We start from the raw sequence: 18,528 nt of genomic DNA on the forward strand, positions 1-18,528 counted from the left end.
ACAAGTACAGCAGAGGAGCTGCTGTGCAAGAGTCAAACCTACGGAGCAGGACTTCCTTCATGGGGCTTTGGTGTTCACCAAGCCCATCCTTTGAGTGTGTCACTCTTTGAGATGCTAAAGTTGTAATCTGACATAGTCTGAAGCTGTCAGCCATGTATACTGTCTTTGGGGCCGCCTCAGTTGAGCAAGGTCAGCCACCAGTTCTGCCCTGCCACCCAACTCAAGCCACAGAGTGATGTGCAGATGGCTGCTACTTCTGGGTTTGGAGGTGCCCAGGAAAGGCCAAGCTGTGAACCAAGGCTGGCTGCCACTAGTGCCAGGCATGAAGTAATGGGTTACACAGAGGCCAGATACTGCTTGTTTGAAAGGTTTTAGGAAAGTCAGAAGCATGAGACAAAAGAGGCCAAATGTATGGAACAGCCACTGGAAATGTCTTTGGGTAGGCCCGCAATTTGGGTTGGGCAGGGTGTCAGGGAATCAATCACCTAGGCAGGGTCAACATTGACAGCTAGTTTGAGGAAACTCAGATATGTTGCCCGCCTGCTGGCTCTGAGTGGATGGAGGTATCAGAAAAGGAACAGTCGCCTCTGCCAGCACTTTTGTCTGGCAGAAAGCTGCCCTCCCAGCTCTTACATTGATGCCAGACAATCTGGTTCCTCCCTGTATGTCCCTGGTTCCTTTCAAGCTGCTGCCCCAGTGCTTGAGCTCAGAAGGAATGAGTCCAAGTAAGTCCACATGTGGGTCCTTTAAGAGGACTGCCTGGGATTCCTGCAGCCCTTCATTTTACTTAGCCACAATCCCTGTTGGTTTTTACAGCCAAAAGTTATGGGGAATTTTCCTCCTGGCTCTAGAACCTCATCTGGGGGGCCTGGTGTGGGGCTGGGATCCATTGCTCCTCAGGAGGGACCTCTGTAGCAGAGATATCCCTCTTGATTTTTAAACCATCACACGTGGGTGTGGGACCAGCCCATTCCACGTTGCTACCCCTCTTACTAGTTTCCATGTGGCTTCTTCAATCCCCTAGTTCAGGGGTCGGGAACCTTTTTGGCTGAGAGAGCCATGAACGCCACATATTTTAAAATGTAATTCCGTGAGAGCCATACAACGACCCGTGTACGTTACATATTATCCAATAAAAATTTGGCGTTGTCCCGGAGGACAGCTGTGATTGGCTCCAGCCACCCACAACCATAACATGAGTGGTAGGAAATGAATGGATTGTAATACATGAGAATGTTTTATATTTTTAACGTTATTATTTTTTTAATTAAAGATCTGTCTGCGAGCCAGATGCAGCCATCAAAAAGCCACATCTGGCTCGCAAGCCATAGGTTCCCAAACCTTGCCCTAGGTGTAGGACTTTCGTTCAGCCAGATTTCAGGGGGTTCTGAATAATGGTTGTTCTGTAGTTACTTGTACTTTTGATGTGTTTGTGGAAAGATTGGAGTACCTTGTTTACCTAGGCTGCCATTTTGACTGGAAGTGTGTGTATGTGTGTGTATATATATGCCTTTTAATATTTATGTTTTCTAAGTGAAATGATACATCATTGCTTTATAAATTTTGCATTTCTATTATTTATTCTGTTTTTGAATATCCAAGCTGCTACTCAAATTTTATATAATTATAATAAGAGAAGGCTCTTTTCCCCATCCTTTTCTGTACCACTTCCTGTTTACTTTTCAATCAATAGGCTTCTTAAAATTTTGTCTTAATTTTATTTTGATTATCTTATTACATTAAATGTACTTTATAATCCAAAGGCAAGTATATATATATATCAAAATATTAGGTTTTTTCAGAACCACTGATCTGCAACATTTCAGATTAGTCAGTCAGCTAAGTATCTGTTTTATAGGAGAATTCATATTCATAAAACTTACAGGAAATAATTCTGGGCTAATTTTTATGGTATTGACTAATTATTTCTTGCACCTTTTCTGCTGGACTGCTCAATGTTGGTGTTTCTCAGAATTCTGTTCTGGGTCCACTTTCTCCTGTCTGTATTTTTCTAGCTGAACCCATGGCTTTTAAATGCCATTCTTTCTATGGTCCAGACCTCTGTTGTGAGCCCCATTTAGTTAAAAATATTTAAAATTTTTCTTTGAGACTTTTTTTTTTACCTATGTGTTATTCAAAAGCGTGTTAATTTCTAAATATTTGGGATTTTTCTAGCTATCTATTACTGCTTTTTTAAAGATGTATTTTGTGGCTCAGAATATGATGTCTTAGTGAATGTTCCGCACGAGCTTGAGAAGAATGTGTATTCTGATGTTATTAGATGGATTATTTTATAACTGTCAGCTATTAATAATGCTATTCTGGTCCACTATATCTTTATTTTCTGCCTGCTTTCTTATTAATTACTGACAGAGAAGCAGTGGCATCTCCAGCTGTAATATATACTTGATTTCTCTGTTTCTCCTTGGCAGTTCTATCAGTTTTTGCCTCACATATTTTGAAGCTTCACTGTTAGGTGCATACACATTTAGAGTTGTTATGTCTTTTGGGGGAATTGAGCTATTATCATCATGCAATGTCCCTCTTTATTCCTGATATTTTCCTTGTTCTGCCATTTTTTTTTCCTTTTTTTTTTTTTCTTTTTTCTGAAGCTGGAAACGGGGAGAGACAGTCAGACAGACTCCCGCATGCGCCCGACCGGGATCCACCCGGCACGCCCACCAGGGGGCGACGCTCTGCCCACCAGGGGGCGATGCTCTGCCCATCCTGGGCGTCGCCATGTTGCGACCAGAGCCACTCTAGCGCCTGAGGCAGAGGCCACAGAGCCATCCCCAGCACCCGGGCCATCCTTGCTCCAATGGAGCCTCGGCTGCGGGAGGGGAAGAGAGAGACAGAGAGGAAAGCGCAGCGGAGGGGTGGAGAAGCAAATGGGCGCTTCTCCTGTGTGCCCTGGCCGGGAATCGAACCCGGGTCCTCCGCACACTAGGCCGACGCTCTACCGCTGAGCCAACCGGCCAGGGCTAAATTAATTTTTAATATAGACACTCCAGCTGTCTTGTAGTCTTAGCATGGTATCTTTATCTCTGCACTTTTTTTTTTCTTTTTTTCTTTTTTTTTTTTTTTTGGATTTTCATTAGTGTTTTTTTTTGTTTTGTTTTTTTTATTGTATTTATTTTTAATGGGGTGACACTTTTTTTTTCTAATTCAGTGAGAGGAGAGGAGGCAGAGAGACAGACTCCCACATGTGCCCCGACTGGGATCCACCCGGCAAGGCCATGAGGGGCAATGCTCTGCCCATCTGGAATGTTGCTCCTCATTGAGCTTATCTTAGAGTCTGATGCCGAGGCCATGGAGCCATCATCAGGGCCACAAGCTAACTCGCTCCAATCGAGCCATGGCTGCAGGAGAGGAAGAAAGAGAGAGAGAGAGAAGCAAGAGGGGGAGTGGTAGAAAAACAAATGCGTGCTTCTCCTGTGTGCCCTGACAGGGAATCAAACTCTGGACTTCCACACACTAGACCAGTGCTCTACCACTGAGCCAACAGGCCAGGGCCTATCCCTTTGCTTTTAATTTATCTGTGTCTAGGGTTTCCCATAGATAATTTATAGTTGGGTCTTCTTTTTTTAGCCATATGCTGACCATTCACATTTGAAGTGATTTTGGATATACTTGGATTAATATTTTTTTATTAAATTTTTTATTTTATTGTGTTAACATGGATTCAAGTGTCCCACTCAATATAACACCCCCAACCACAAGCTCCCCATTACAAACCCTTTGCCCACTTCCCCCTAACTCCCTCCCGCCCCCCTTTCCTCTGGGATTTGCTCTCCTGTTATCTGTATCTATGTGTTATATAGATATAATTTCACTAATCCCTTCACCTTCTCTGATCCCGTCCCCTCATCCCCCTTCCCTCCGACAGCTGTCCCTCTGCTTCCCCTACCCTGCCTCTGCCTCTATTCTGTTCCTCAGTTCACCTTGTTCATTAGATTACTTGGATTAATATTAACACATATGTGTAACTGTTTTCTATTTGTTGCCAAAGGCTTCTTTTTCTGCCTTCTCTGGTTTTGATTGAGCAATTTTTTTAAATTTTATTATTTTTTTTTAGAGAGAGAGACAGGAAGGGAGAGAGATGAGAAGCATCAACTCATAATTGTATCACTTTAGTTGTTCATTGATTGCTTCTTATATGTGCCTTGACCAGGGGGCTAAGGCCAAACCAGTGTTCCCGAGCTCAAGCCAGTGACCTCAGGGTTTTGAACCTGGGTCCTCAATATTCCTGGTTGATGCTCTATCCACTGTGCCACCACCAGTCAGGCTGATTGAGCAATTTATATGATCTCTTTTATTTCTTCTGTTAGTGTATAAGATACACTTTACAAATGTTTTTAGTTGTTGTCCTAAAGTTTGCAATAAACACTTTTAACTAATCTAAGTCTACCTTCAAATAACACTATTCTGTTTCATATATAATACAGGTACAGTACCTTGTAACAGGATTTCCAGTTCCCTCCTCCCTCCCATTCCTTGTGACATTGTTGTCATTTATTTCACTTATCCACATGCTATAATTACCCAGTACATTGGTATTATTAACTTAATTTAAACAATTATTTTTAGATGATTAAGAATAAGAAAGAAAAGATTTTTACTTTATCTTCACTTAATTGAGAAAGGGAGACCAACTTCATTTTTTTTGCAAGGGAGAGATGAGAAGCATCATCTTGTAGTTGTGGCACTTTTCATTGTTCATTGATTTCAGTGGGGGGGTTTCCAGCTGGGCCAGTGACCCCTTGCTTAAGCCAGCGACCTGGGCTCAAGCTAGTGACCTTGGGATCATGTCAATGATCCCACACGTAGGTCAGGGACCCCGTGCTCCAGCTGACAATCTCAGGGTTTCGAACCTGGCACCTCATTGTCCCAGGTTGACACCCTATCCACTGCTACCCCACCAGTCAGGCAGAAACAAAATTCTTACATCTTTATGACGGGAAGTAGTTTAAAAATGGGAGCAAGTTGCCCACCTAGTTAGATTCTTTATCTTCCACAGGATGGCAAGGTAAGACAACTTTCTCTTTTGTAGTTTGCATTTTGAAAAGATGGCTTCCAAGTCCTTGAGAAAACATTCCTAAGGTTTAAGACTGATAAGAGACTTATCTAACCATTATGAAGATTTACTTATATATGAAAAGGATATAGCAGGAGTTCTAAAAGGAAAGGAAGAGGGGAGAGAAGTCTCTTCTCTTATTTTCAACAGGGAGAACTAAGCCTCTTATCTTGAATTTGTATTTGGCCTTATAAACAGGATGTGCCTAGATATAGTTTTCAGCATTTTTCTGTTTGGATGTCTTAAGCTTCATGGATCTCTGGTTTGATGGTCTTGCATTAATTTTATAAAGTTCTCAGTCATTATTACATCAAATATTTCTTCTTTATTCTCTTTCTGGTATTTCAGTTATATGTATGTTACTGTATTTCCCCATGTATAAGATGATCCCATGTATAAGATGCACCTTAATTTTGGGGCGCAAAATTTGAGAAGAAATTTTGTGTTATATAAAGTTATCGACCTCAAGTTTTATTCATCATAAAATTCATACAATTCTTCATCACTGTCAAAACTCCCATCCATTAGCTTGTCCTCATCTGTGTCTGATGACAAATCACTGTCTTCAGCAATGAGTGCAAAAACAAGTGCGAAAAAGCAGGAGATGCAAGTAAAAAAATCTACAACCACTGTATAAGATGCACCCAATTTTTAGACCCCACATTTTTTGAAAAGGGGTACGTCTTATACATGGGGAAATATGGTATACTTTTAAATTGTCCCATAGTTCTTGGATTTCCTGTTTCTTTTTTTTTTCTTATTTCATTTTTTTCCCTTTGCATTTTAGTTGGGAAGTTTCTATTGACCTATCTTCAGGCTCACTGATTCTTTCCTTGGTTGTATTTAGCGTGCTGATAAGCCATCAAAGCATTCTTTATTTCTATTACATTGTTTTTGAATTCTGCCATTTTCTACTTTCTGAGAATTTCCACTTCAGCTTACATTTCTCATCCATTTTTGTGTGTTGTCAACTTTTTTCCTTTAGAGGCCTTAACAGATTAATCATGGTTATTTTAAATTCCTGGTCTCATCATTCCAACATTTATGTCCTATCTGAGTCTGGTTCTGATGCTTATCTTGTCTCTTCAGAATATGTTTCTCTTGCCTTTTGGCATGTCTTGTACATTTTTTATTGAAGGATAGATATTATCAGCTATATTAGGTAATAGGAGCTGAGGTAAAGCCTCTAGTTATGAGAATCTGTGTTAATCTGGCTAGGAGTTGAGCTGTTTAAAGTTTGCTGTAGCTGTAGGTACCTGAAGCTTCAAATTCCTCTAGTGTCTTTGTTTTTGTCTTCCCTGTTGAGTTAGGGCTTCCTTTAGATATTTCTCCTCAGAGAGTCTATGTGTTGAAGCTCTTTGAGCTGTAACCTCTGTTATACTGTAGCCCTTTTGGTGTGATGGGAGAGGAAGCATTCTGTAATCTTGTGATGAAATCTCAGTTTTTTTGGTGGTCCTGTGTCCTTGGGATTTGACCTTTACAAGTGTTTCTTAATTACCCCTACCCACCCTTCATGAGTCAGCAAGGCTAGAGGGGCCTAGAGTTTTCCCAGATGGAATAAGACTGCTGTAAAGTCTTTCCCATTGGCGAATAGGCCTTGGTTATGGAGAACACTCTTGAGTTAATTTTACAAAAATTACTTTTCCCCTTCCCCTGCCAGAGCCACCAGGGGATCTTTCTCACCTCTTCCCAGTGAAAACCAAGTGGGGTCCCTGGAGCTAAGACTGTGACTCCCTATAGTCCATGCTAAATATCCAGCAATTCATTATAATTATCATTTGCATGTCCTTCCAGTTTAGCTTCTGCTCCAAGTACGCAGATCTCAGACTTTGTGAATTTACCTCTGCAGATTTCAGGATGGAGTTTGCTTTGCCCAAAGAAAGTCATTGATTGGCTGCAGTGATGACTTCTCTGTTTTTTACATGTTGAAGTTGAAACTAGAAGCTTACTTTGAGCTCCAAGCTCATTTATCTGGTAGTTTACTGCATATATGTACTTGGATATCTCATATTTGGCAAGCCAAAACCAGACATCTGAATTCTTACCAACACATGCCTCTCCACCACCCCATTACTCAGGCTAGAAACCTGAGAGTCATTCCTGAGTCTTCATTCTCCAATCGTCACATCTTCACCTACCTGCACATGTTGTCACTCTGCCCTCAAGTGTGTATATATCTCACAGTGATCCTCTTCTTTCCAGGCCCACTGTCAGCTTTCACTCTAGTGGCATGCCAACAGTTCCTCAGCTTCCACTTTTTTTGTTTTGCTATTTTTTTTCATCCAGCATCTAGGAAGATCTGTTTAAAATGTAAAGCATTTATCATTCCCTTAGTTAAAACACTGAATCTTTTTAGAAAACACTTTTATGTTATTATTATTATTATTATTATTATTTGTATTTTTCTGAAGCCGGAAACAGGGAGGCAGTCAGACAGACTCCTGTATGTGCCCGACTGGGATCCACCTGGCATGTCCACCAGGGGGCGATGCTCTGCCCATCTGGGGCGTCGTTCTGTCGCAACCAGAGCCATTCCAGTGCCCGAGGCAGAGGCCACAGAGCCATCCTCAGCGCCTGGGTCAACCTTGCTCCAGTGGAGCCTTGGCTACGGGAGGGGAAGAGAGAGACAGAGAGGAAGAAGAAGGGGAGGGGTGGAGAAGCAGATGGGTGCTTCTCCTGTGTGCCCCAGCCAGGAATCGAACCCGGGACTCCTGCACGCCAGGCCGATGCTCTACCACTGAGCCAACCGGCCAGGGCCTCTTTTATGTTATTCAGGGAAGAAAGTGTGTCAAATTACATATTTAGCCACGTAAACTTTGTAGGGATTGATTTAGTGGGGCTAAATGGAGAAGTTAACTTGTTTGATCATTGACTATGAGCAACACTATTCGTATGAGTTAAAATTTATACTTAAATAAGATTTATTTACCTTATTTTCAGTCTGTTGAGATTTTTAAACAGCTTGGTTTTTTAAAGTATTGATTTTAGAGAGAGAAAGAAACATCGATTTGTTGTACCACTTCTTTATGCATTCATTGGTTGATTCTTGTATGTGCCCTGAATAGGGATTGAACCCACAACCTTGTTGTTATCAGAACAGTGTTCCAGCCAACTGAGCTACCTGGCCTAGGCCTGATTTCATTTACCATTTTTTGCATAGGTCAAAAACATTTTTTGTTTCTTTTTTTCCCCTTAAGTGACAAGCAGGGAGTCAGAGTGACAGACTCCCGCACATGCCCTAACTGGGATCCACCCAGCAAGCCCCCTGCTGGGGTTTGCTCTGCCCATCTGGAGCACCTGAGGTGCCGCCAGGGAACCATCCTCAGCACCCGGGGCCAACTTGCTCCAACCAAGCCATGGCTGCAGGAGGGGAAGAGAGAGATATAGATAGAAGAGAAAGGAGGAGGGGTGGAGAAGCAGATGGTGGCTTCTCCTGTGTGCCCTGACTGGGAATTGAAACCCAGGATGTCCATACACCAGGCCAACACTTTACCACTAGCCAACCAGCCAGGGCCTCAAAAACATTTTAAAACAGATTTCTTTTACTCTTTATTTTTAATTTAATCATCTCTATTATTTTCTGTTATGCTCTAATATACTCTGACCTGTATGATCTGACAAATTTTGTATATATTTGTATACATGTGTGTGTTATGTAAGAGAGATATAAAATAGTAAAAGAAACTCAAAGACCTGATTTTAGGAGGGAAGATCCTCTTGAATAGCTCTCACTGTACTTTGAAATTCAAATTCCCAGCTGGGCAGCCCATATCCCTCTCTGGGCTCCTTGGGTCACTCTTAATTGTCCACGGGCTTTAGATCAACTCTGAGTTCCTTCCTCTTAGGGCTTTCTATATGTCAGAACATTTCCTATTTACTTCAATGGTTTTCCTTAAACCTTTATCTTCAGTCTTGAATCTTGTTTTAAACACCACTTCCTCCCAGAGGCCTTCCCTTGACCTCTCTAAAGTTAAGTGCCTGTGTTATTCTCTTACCCCAACCTGATCTTTTCACTCATGTATCATAAACTGAAATTGCTAACTACTTGATGTTTATTATTTTTTTCATCTTTTCCACTAAACTAAAAGCTTCATGAGAGCAGGAACCATCTTTATAATGCTTGTAATCTAGCAAAACACCTAGCCCAGAATAGACCCCTGTAAGTATTTGAGGAATGAATGAAAGAGTGAGGTGAGCTGCAGTAGCAAGTTTTGATTTTACCTCTGAGAGAGAAAGACATGAGCTGAAAAGGCTAAGACAAGACTTCCCAAGTGAGGAGAGAGTATTTGAGGGCTTAGAGAGAGGAAGTACTTTAATCAAGGTCCTATTATGTTCTGGGCAGTGTACCAACTACTTTTACACACATCTTATCATTTCACTTTCCTAGTAATCCTTTTTTTATAGCTATGTAAACAGAGGCTCAGACAGCTCGTATAACTAACTGCTCCACACCAACACAATTAGAAAGCCGTAGAGCAGCGGTTCTCAACTATGGGTCGCGACCCCGGCGGGGTTGCCTAAAGCCATCAGAAAATACATAATGCATATCAGGTATTTACATTCCGAATCATAACTGTAGCAAAATTACAGTTATGAAGTAGCCACCAAAATTATTTTTTGGTTTGGGGTCACCGCAACATGAGGAACTGTATTGCGGGGTCACAGCATTAGAAAGTTTGAGAACCACTGCCGTAGAGCAAGCATTTTCATCTGTGGCTCTAGCTGCAAAGCTCTATCTCAGAATCCCAAACTCAGGTGTTTATAGGACCAGGTGGCCAAGGTAGGGCTTGGGATGAACCAGAGAGCCTGTGCTCCATTTAAAGATCTAAAGAGGCAGCTATGCCCAGCCAACCAATGCCATGGGGGGGGGGGGGGGGGGGGGGGGACTTGGCCCTGGATGGCCAGAGCTTCCAGTTTGTCAGGAAAGCTGTAGATATGGTTTTTATAGTAAATACTCTATTTTTAGATTTTGGTAAGCAGTTTTTTAAATTTTTTAACTTTGGGAAATCAAAACAAAAGTTATCCATTGGCTGGATTTTGCCTTCAGCAGTCCATTTACAGGCTTTTCTTGACAACAAACATGATGAGCCCAGCCTGGCTGGAGCTGAGTGTGGAATAGAATAGCAGTGTGTCAGGTCACACTGAGGTTCTTTGAGAACGGAACTAGAGGGCCTTGGGCTAGTAGAAAACAGCTCTGCTGTAATGTGACAATGCATTTCTAAAATTTCCCACGCTATTCAAAATTGTGCAGTGGAAACCACTGAGTTTATGAGAACCTCTGTTGTCACATGACCTTTTTATAAGGACACCAGTCATTGGATTTAGGGCCCACCCTAACACCCTAATTCCAATGTGACCTCATACCAACTTTGATTACATCTGCAAAGGCCCTGTCTCCAAATAAGGTAACATTCACAGGTCCTGGCAGTTAGGACTTAACCATCCCTTTTTGAGGGAGCATGATTCACCCCACAGTACCGCTCCTCCACTCCTCCATAGGAGACTTAAATGTTAATGAGTCTGGATACATCCTCCCAATCTGGTTTTTCCTTGGTCCCATTAAACAGGCGTATACTTGGTCATGTTTGTTAGCAAGGTCTTGGTTTGCCTAGTGGTCGGTCACCTTAGGGTTCCATTAGGTTGTTTGGGGTTTGTTTGGTTTTTTTCTGCATACATGTTTAGTTTTTTTCATAGAGGTGATCTCTGAATGGAAGATGTAAATGTCTTGGGAGGGAAGAATAAAAAGATTTTTAAATGTTTGTAAATAATTCATTGAACTCATGTGAGCCTGAATCTTTGGGGAGAAAAAGTAAAATCTGGGCTTTGGGATATATTATATAGTCACCAACAGCAACTGTCTCTGTCTAGACCCAGTCACCCCCCCCCCCCCAGTCTAGCCCCATACCTGCCTTGCCTCAACCAAGAGTACTAGGGAATAGAATAAAAGGAAGTAACATCCCAGTTACTTTGTGTGCTCGGTTGCAGCATGCATTATTTCTGAACATGCGAAGGGCAAAGGACTTACTAGCCTTCCCTTGGTTGTAGTTGGTAACTGAAGACCCGTCTCAATTACCTGTTTCATTTCTCAACAGGGAAAACAGTTTAGGAAGAAAATAAGAAGTTATAGACTTGAAAAGGAAGGTCAGACATTTGACTCAGATCTCAATGTAATAAGGGCCTTTCAAAGACCATATGCTTATCTGTTAACTAAGGCACAAGTCCCTTCTGTGGAGTCTTGAGAGAAGTGTTTGTCATTCACTCTGCAGCCATTTAGTTGAGCATTGGGTAGGAAAAAATTTTTTAAAGAGAATTCTTTAATTATCTTTTTGTTTTATTTATTTATTTATTTATTTATTTATTTATTTACAGGGACAGAGAGAGAGTCAGAGAGAGGGACAGATAGGGATAGACAGACAGGAACGGAGAGAGATGAGAAGCATCAATCATCAGTTTTTTGTTGCGACACCTTAGTTGTTCATTGATTGCTTTCTCATATGTGCCTTGACCGTGGGCCTTCAGCAGACCGAGTAACCCCTTGCTGGAGCCAGCGACCTTGGGTCCAAGCTGGTAAGCTTTGCTCAAGCCAGATGAGCCCGCACTCAAGCTGGCGACCTCGGGGTCTCGAACCTGGATCCTTCCGCATCCCAGTCCAACGCTCTATCCACTGCGCCACTACGCCACCTCCTGGTCAGGCAAAGAGAATTCTTTTTTTAAATGATTTTGTCTGATGTTTTACTGTTCCGGGGGACTCTAGGTATGCCACAGATTATAAGAGTGAAAGGTACTTCTTTTGCTTCTGTCTAAATCTGTTCTTCTTCAGCCTTAAAGATTTTTTGACCTGTAAGTGGAAAATGATGATTTACTGAGATTTGTGCCCAGCCATCAGCTAAAGGTTTGTTTTGCCTCTGCTGTCCCCAGTCTGCTGTTCTTTCTGGTCTTGCATTTGCTCTGCCCTCAGCTTGTAGCACGCTTTGCCACATCTCTGCGCAGCTTCCTTCCTTCATTCAGGTCTTTGCTCAGTATCACTCCCTCAGAGAAGTCTTCCTAAAGTTGCCCCTTGGCTACTTCTCCATGGCACGCTCTGTCCATTTACCTAGCTTTTTAGTTTTCTCCATGGCACTTACACTGACTGATATTCTATAATATCAGTGTTCATGGTCTGTTTCCCTTGCTAAAAGTTTAGCTTCACAAGGTAGGACTTTAGTGGTATTCATGTTTCTATCCATAGTACTGAGAACAGTGCTTGACACACAGGGTGCTCAATAGATGTGTTAAGTGATTGCATCTTTTTTGCCTGTGTCATTTTCTTTTGAACCAACCAGCATCATCTTATTTTCCGTTTTGAACAGTTGGCAAAGCTCTGTGTTACATTCAAATTTCCTGCCCAACTCTGGAATTCCATATCACAAAGCAACATCTATAAAGATGTGGCACAGATGCCAGACCTGCCCATAAATGTGCTGCAGGGAACTAAGTTCAGCCTGAAATGCAGCACAATTCCGCTTGCCCAAGGCTGTGCCACAGCAACCCCAAGACTCCTGTTTGAGGTGAGGGCCTGTTGGTATCCTCAGGGAGAAGGTAGGCAGTGCTCTAAGCCAGGCACTTAGCCTGGGAGAGAGCAGGACGTGGCCTGTAACAGCTTCAAAGAACTTTATGAGTGGGAATAAGAGAAGTTACTCTTGGCCAGAGCAGCTGTTTTAATTGTGATTGATGCACGCAGCAGCGACTCTTGGAAGAGGCGGTCTCTGACAGCTGGGCTTCTGAGTGGAGGGAGTCCCAGGAGGAATAAGGGTCAGGACTTCAGCAGAGTTAGCACCTTCACTGCTTCCACATGTACACTATTATTAAAGTCTTCTTTCCATGTGCTGGCCCTAGGGAGACAGCCCTGAATGAGGCGTGATCCCTGTCCTTAAAGACCTCTGAGTCAGAAAGTGGGAGACGGTGGTATATGTCAGCAAGGGACTTCCTGTAGTCTGACACCGCAAGGCAAGGTTATTTACAGGGCCTTCCCTTCAGAAACAGCCCTTCTTGAAAGTGGTCATTTCCAGGTATTTTTATTTTGTTGGTCAGCATTATTTCAAAAAAGTTGTTTACATTTTTTATTAGGCCCAGAACCAGGAAATTATTTTTTAAGTCAAACCTATCACCTACTATTCATTACTGTCTTCATTTTATTTCTAAAAAGGCTTTTCTTTTTCCAGTTTTATTGAGATATCATTGACATGCAGCACTGTATAAGTTTAAGGTGCGCAACATAATGACTTGACTTCCATGTATTGTGAAATGATAACACTGTAAATTAACACTCATTATTGCATGTAGATTCAGAAAAAAAGAAAAAGAATGTATTTTTTCCTTGCAATGAGAACTCTTAGGATCTACTCTCTTAATAACTTTCAAATATACCGTTCAGCAGAGTTAACTGTACTTGTCATTACCAATGTACTTACCAATTCCCCTTCTCCTTACCCCCAAAAGACATCTTAATCCTAAAAATAGTGGGATTGATACCATCCTAGAATAAAGTTAGCTTTATGAAAATTATATTCTGAAAAGTTCACTTTGGGGTTTTTTCTCATTTCACTATGCACTGGTGAAACTGCATCTTGGACCAGCATTGAATCCAGGACAGCATTTGGGCAGTCACCACTTTGAGCATCACCTGCAAAGTGCATACGTGGCACGATGCTCCGTGAGAGCAGCCTCCATGTTGTGTCTTGTAGATTGTGACAGACCAGCAGACAGGACAGAAGATTCAGATAGTCACCGCAGTGGACACCTCTGGATCCCCCAAGCAGCAGTTCATCTTGACCAGCCCAGATGGAGCTGGAACTGGGAAGGTGATCCTGGCGTCACCAGAGACACCTAGTGCCAAGCAGCTCATATTCACCACCTCGGACAACCTCGTCCCTGGCAGGATTCAGGTAAGTAAGGCCTTTTGACAGGTTACTTTCCACACTTCTGCTACTAGACTTGTTCCTGACTCTAACCTCTGCCTTGGAGGCCAAATCCATCTCTGGAAGGTCCTTTGGGGACTGGCAAACATGCCAGGTTGCTGCTTTGGGTAAAGTAAAAAATCAGCTAATGAGGCCCTAGCCAATTGGCTCAGTGGTAGAGCATCGGCCTGGTGTGTGGAAATCCTAGATTCGATTCCCAGCCAAGGAACACAGGAGAAGCACCCCCTTTTCCCTCTCCTTTCTCTCTGTCTCTCTCTGTCTCTGTCTCTCTTCCCCTCCCACAGCCAAGGCTCCCTTGGAACAAAATTGGCCCAGGTGCTGAGAATGGCTCCATGGCCTCTACCTCAGGCGCTAGAACGGCTCCAGTTGCAACAGAGCAATGCCCCAGATGGGCAGAGCATCGCCCCCTGATGGGTTTGCCAGGTGGATCCTGGTTGGGCACAAGTGGGAGTCTGTCTCTCTGCTTCCCCGCTTCTCACTTCAGAAAATTACAAAAATAAATAAATTAATTAATTAATTAATTAATTTTAAAAATCAGCTAATGAATGGCAAGACCCAAAAGGCAGCCAGCTATAGTGCTTAGATGGGGTGAGAGTTGAGCTGGACAAAATTAGTGGTGCACAGGATGACTGTTACGAGCAAGCCGCACTGAGGCCACTTAGTTTTTAACCAAGGCCACATGGTGGCAGCCCTTAGCCCAAGATATTTTAGGGATACTACTTGGGGCTGACCAGTCAGACAAAGACTGACTTGTTTCTAACTTTCACCTTATCCATGTCAAGGTGGTCAGGCTGGGTCCAGCTCTTCATTGTGTCCACATTTGCCCCTTTGAACTGCTGTTTCTGAGACCCTCTGCTCTCATCTCCATCTCTGCCCTGCTTCTCCCTGCTCTGGCAGGGTGGGGTGGGCACAAGGGCAGGAATAAGAAGGGGAAGAGCAGGGCTTGAAGGAAAGCAGGGTTGTTGGGAAGCACTGAATTTCCTAGCTCAACACTTAAAGGAACAAGACACGTGAGGGCAGTGTCCCATTGTGGCCAAGCATGGAACGTGTTTAGTCAGGGTCAAGTTAGATAGAATTTATATTTTTGTTTGTTTTTAATTTGTTAAATTTTGTAGTAAAGTATAACAAAATTTACCATCTTAATCATTTTTAAATGTTCAGGTCAGTGGCATGTAGTACATTCACACTATTGTGCAACTACCACCACCATTCATCTCCAGAACTCTTTCTTATCTTCCCAAACTGAAACTTTGTGCCCATTAAACACTAACTCCCATTCCATCCTCCCCACTCCACCCCCAGCCTCTGGCAACTACCATTCTACTTTCTGTCTATGAATTTGTCTGCTCTGGGGACCTCATGTAAGTGGAATCCTAGAATAATTGTCCTTTTGTGAATGCCTTATTTTACTTATCGTAATGTTTCAAGATTCATCTGTATCATAACAGGTATCAGAATTTCTTTCCTTTTTAAGGCTAAATAACATTCTATTGTATGTATATACCTCACTTTATCTCTTCATCTGTTGGGGAACACTTGGGTTGCTTTTACCTTTGGGATGCTACAAATAATGCTGCTAAGAATCTATGTGTTTAGGGGTGGACTTTCTACTATGGAGAAAATTAAGGATGGAAAGGATTTTTTTTTCTTCTGATAGAGCTGGGTTTAGAACACCAATATGCTCAACTTTCAGAAATGTGCTTTTGAGACACTGCATAGTGCAGTTAGTAAATACTGCCTCCTCGTCCTTCCTTTCTCACAATACACTCTGATCATTTAAAGTCAGAATTCCTCACTGCTTTATAAAAAATTTTACTGATTGATTGATTTTAGAGAAACAGTGAGGAAGGGAGAGAGAGAGGTGGGGAGAGGGAAGCATTTTATTTGTTGTTCCCCTTAGTTGTGCATTTATTGGCCACTTCCTGTATGTGCCCTGAATGGGGATCAAACCCACAACCTTGGCATTTCAAGATGACACTTGAACTAACTGAGCTAACCAGCCAGGGCCTTCACTGCTTATTTAGACTACTACTTATTTGTGAAAGGATGGCTGTTGATCTTGCGGTGTGTTTTACGTAATGATTTCTGAATATCCTCCAACCATGCACATATATCATTCTAAGGCTTATATTTGGTACATTTTTTAACGGTGGCAGTTTTCACTTTCTCATGTTGGTATCAGTTACATATTCTTCTAGATGAGTAGCACTGTTTATCACATGGAAAGTCACCTACAAGTGAAAAAAATAGCAGGTTTTGGAAGTCACCTGTTTTTGTTATTCTACTCCCAGCTGCCTCAATGAGAGACCTACTTCATTAATGCAGTTTATTTTTCTGCCAAATGTACCTTTCTGCATACTTTTAAGTTGTTTCATGGGTATAGAGAGGCAACCAGGGAGACCTTCGGCATTTTCATATCGAGTCTTCTGTGTGTGATTCCCCACTTAGCTCTGATAGGAGAGCAGATAAGTGAAAACCAGTGCTTGACCCTGGACCAACCCTTCCAATGATGAGGTGCAGTTCAGATAAGCAGCAGGGCCATTCTGGGTGTCATATTAAGTGGTCACGTGGAATTTTTTCAGTTCTTCCCATATCATCTCTCCTGAGTATCAGGCAAGCATCTATAGAAGCTCTAGTTTCCCTCCCAGCTTATGACACCATTTGCCCTATGAGAGGTGTCCTGCTTAAAAACCCAAGATTTATAGTTAACCATTACTTTGCTTAGTAATCTATTTTTTATTATTATTGATTATAGAGAAAGAGGAAGGAAGACAGACAAAAACATCAATCTGTTCCTGTATGTACCCTGACCGAGGATTAAACCCACAACCCTGGGGTATTGGGACAATGTTCTAACTGACCAAGCTATCCAGCTAGAGCAGTTATCTAGATTTTAATCTGAATCCTGCTTGTTTCCTGATTCTTCTTAGATCGTCACAGACTCTGCTTCTGTGGAGCGTTTGCTGGGGAAGGCTGATGTCCAGCGACCCCAGGTGGTAGAGTACTGTGTGGTCTGTGGTGACAAAGCCTCTGGTAAGTAACCCTAGGTCATGCTAGGTGCACATTATGGACCAATGTTATAGACCAAATCAGTGGGGGGAGGGTGGAGAGAGAACATTTTCTATAGGGTTGTAGGTTTCAGAACGTGAACCCCACTTTTCTTACTGTGGTAATGATACATGTAAGCAAACCAGTTTGCAAGATTATTAGAATCAAACAGGAAAGTCAGAAAACTATTTCTGTGATTTGTAAATCATGGTTGAGTAGTACTGAATATGTATTACTAAGAAAGTAATCATTTTCTTGAATCTAGATAGTATTTGCACAGTGCTTCGCTATTTCACAAGATGTGTTATTTGTTCCTCCTTCATCCCATAAACTGTCTCTGTCATCCCTTCGCTGTAACCTAGTGTGATAGACTGCTGAAATGGAGGAGATGGACACATGTGATTCTGGCTGCAGTTTCAAGGTTAGGAAAGGCCCCCAAAGGCAGTCACATCTGTGAGCTTTGGAGGTTGAATGTGGTTGTGTCAGGCAAAGCAGAAGGGCATTCCAGCTGGTAGAGCCGGACTCAGTTTGAAGTCCACACTTACGGTGTCTTTGGGGAAAAGCTCCTGGACATATATGATGGGTACAAGGAGAATGTAGATGATGTCTAGCCCAAAAGTTCAGACTTTGGCCTGCTGACACTGAAGGCTGTAGAAGATAAGTGAGGCAGAGAGGAAGGAATGGAGAAATATTTAATAAATGTCCAGTTCCAGTGATACTAGTGCCACAGGCCTGAGTTCTGTGGTGGCTGCATGGTTCTATGTTATTCTGTGGTCACAAAATTCAAAGGGACTTTGGACACTTTGTAGTTTTGTTTGTTTGTTTTAAGGAGTCTGGACCAAGCCTCTTAGGAAGAGAGTATCAGGCAAGCATCTATAGAAGCTCTAGTTTCCCTCCTAGCTTATGACACCATTTGCCCTATGAGAGGTGTCCTGCCTCTGCTCCCACCCCTTTCTTGATAAACCTAGCCCATCCTACCCCTTTGAAGCCCTCACCTTGCTTCCTCTGTCCTCATCCCCCTTTTATACAGACCTTGATGAGCATTTGTTGCTTTCTTAAAGGCCTGTTTTGTTTCTTAAAGGCCTGTCTTTCCCACCAGAATATGCTCTTTTTGTTAGAGCAAGACCATGTCTGACCCCTCCTCTATTTCCCTACCTTCTTGCTCAGCAAGGAGAGACACTCTGCAAACTTTTGAACAAATGAATGAAGCATGAACATAAGGTAAAGGGCACAGGATCTGCTTAGCTTCCCTGTTTGTCCATCCCTTCTGGGGTATAGGAACAACCTAGTCACAGTGCCATTTTTTCCATATATTAGAGACCTCTCTAAGGGCCAGAAAGCTCAAGGAAATACCTGCAAAGAAGGAAAAATAATGCTTACATAGTAAGATTCTTTTAATACAACTGTTCATATATATATATAATTTATAAATAATCTTTTAAAGATTTT

General features: G+C 42.3%; 1 protein-coding gene across 7 annotated transcripts in view; it reads left to right on the top strand.

Moving 5' to 3' along the window:
* Positions 1-18,528, top strand: part of NR2C2 (nuclear receptor subfamily 2 group C member 2) — a 115,284-nt gene that overhangs the window by 74,682 nt on the left and 22,074 nt on the right. For all 7 annotated transcript variants that reach the window (XR_010747248.1, XM_066351888.1, XM_066351889.1 and 4 more), the window contains 2 exons: positions 13,798-13,998; positions 16,962-17,064. Coding sequence is in view for 6 of the 7 variants with exons in the window: in XM_066351888.1 (XP_066207985.1) it covers positions 13,798-13,998; positions 16,962-17,064 (304 nt within the window). In the remaining variant the exon portion in view is untranslated. The remainder of the gene's footprint in view (positions 1-13,797; positions 13,999-16,961; positions 17,065-18,528) is intronic.

Source organism: Saccopteryx leptura, chromosome 10, assembly GCF_036850995.1.
Source record: "Saccopteryx leptura isolate mSacLep1 chromosome 10, mSacLep1_pri_phased_curated, whole genome shotgun sequence".
Lineage (NCBI taxonomy): Eukaryota > Metazoa > Chordata > Mammalia > Chiroptera > Emballonuridae > Saccopteryx > Saccopteryx leptura.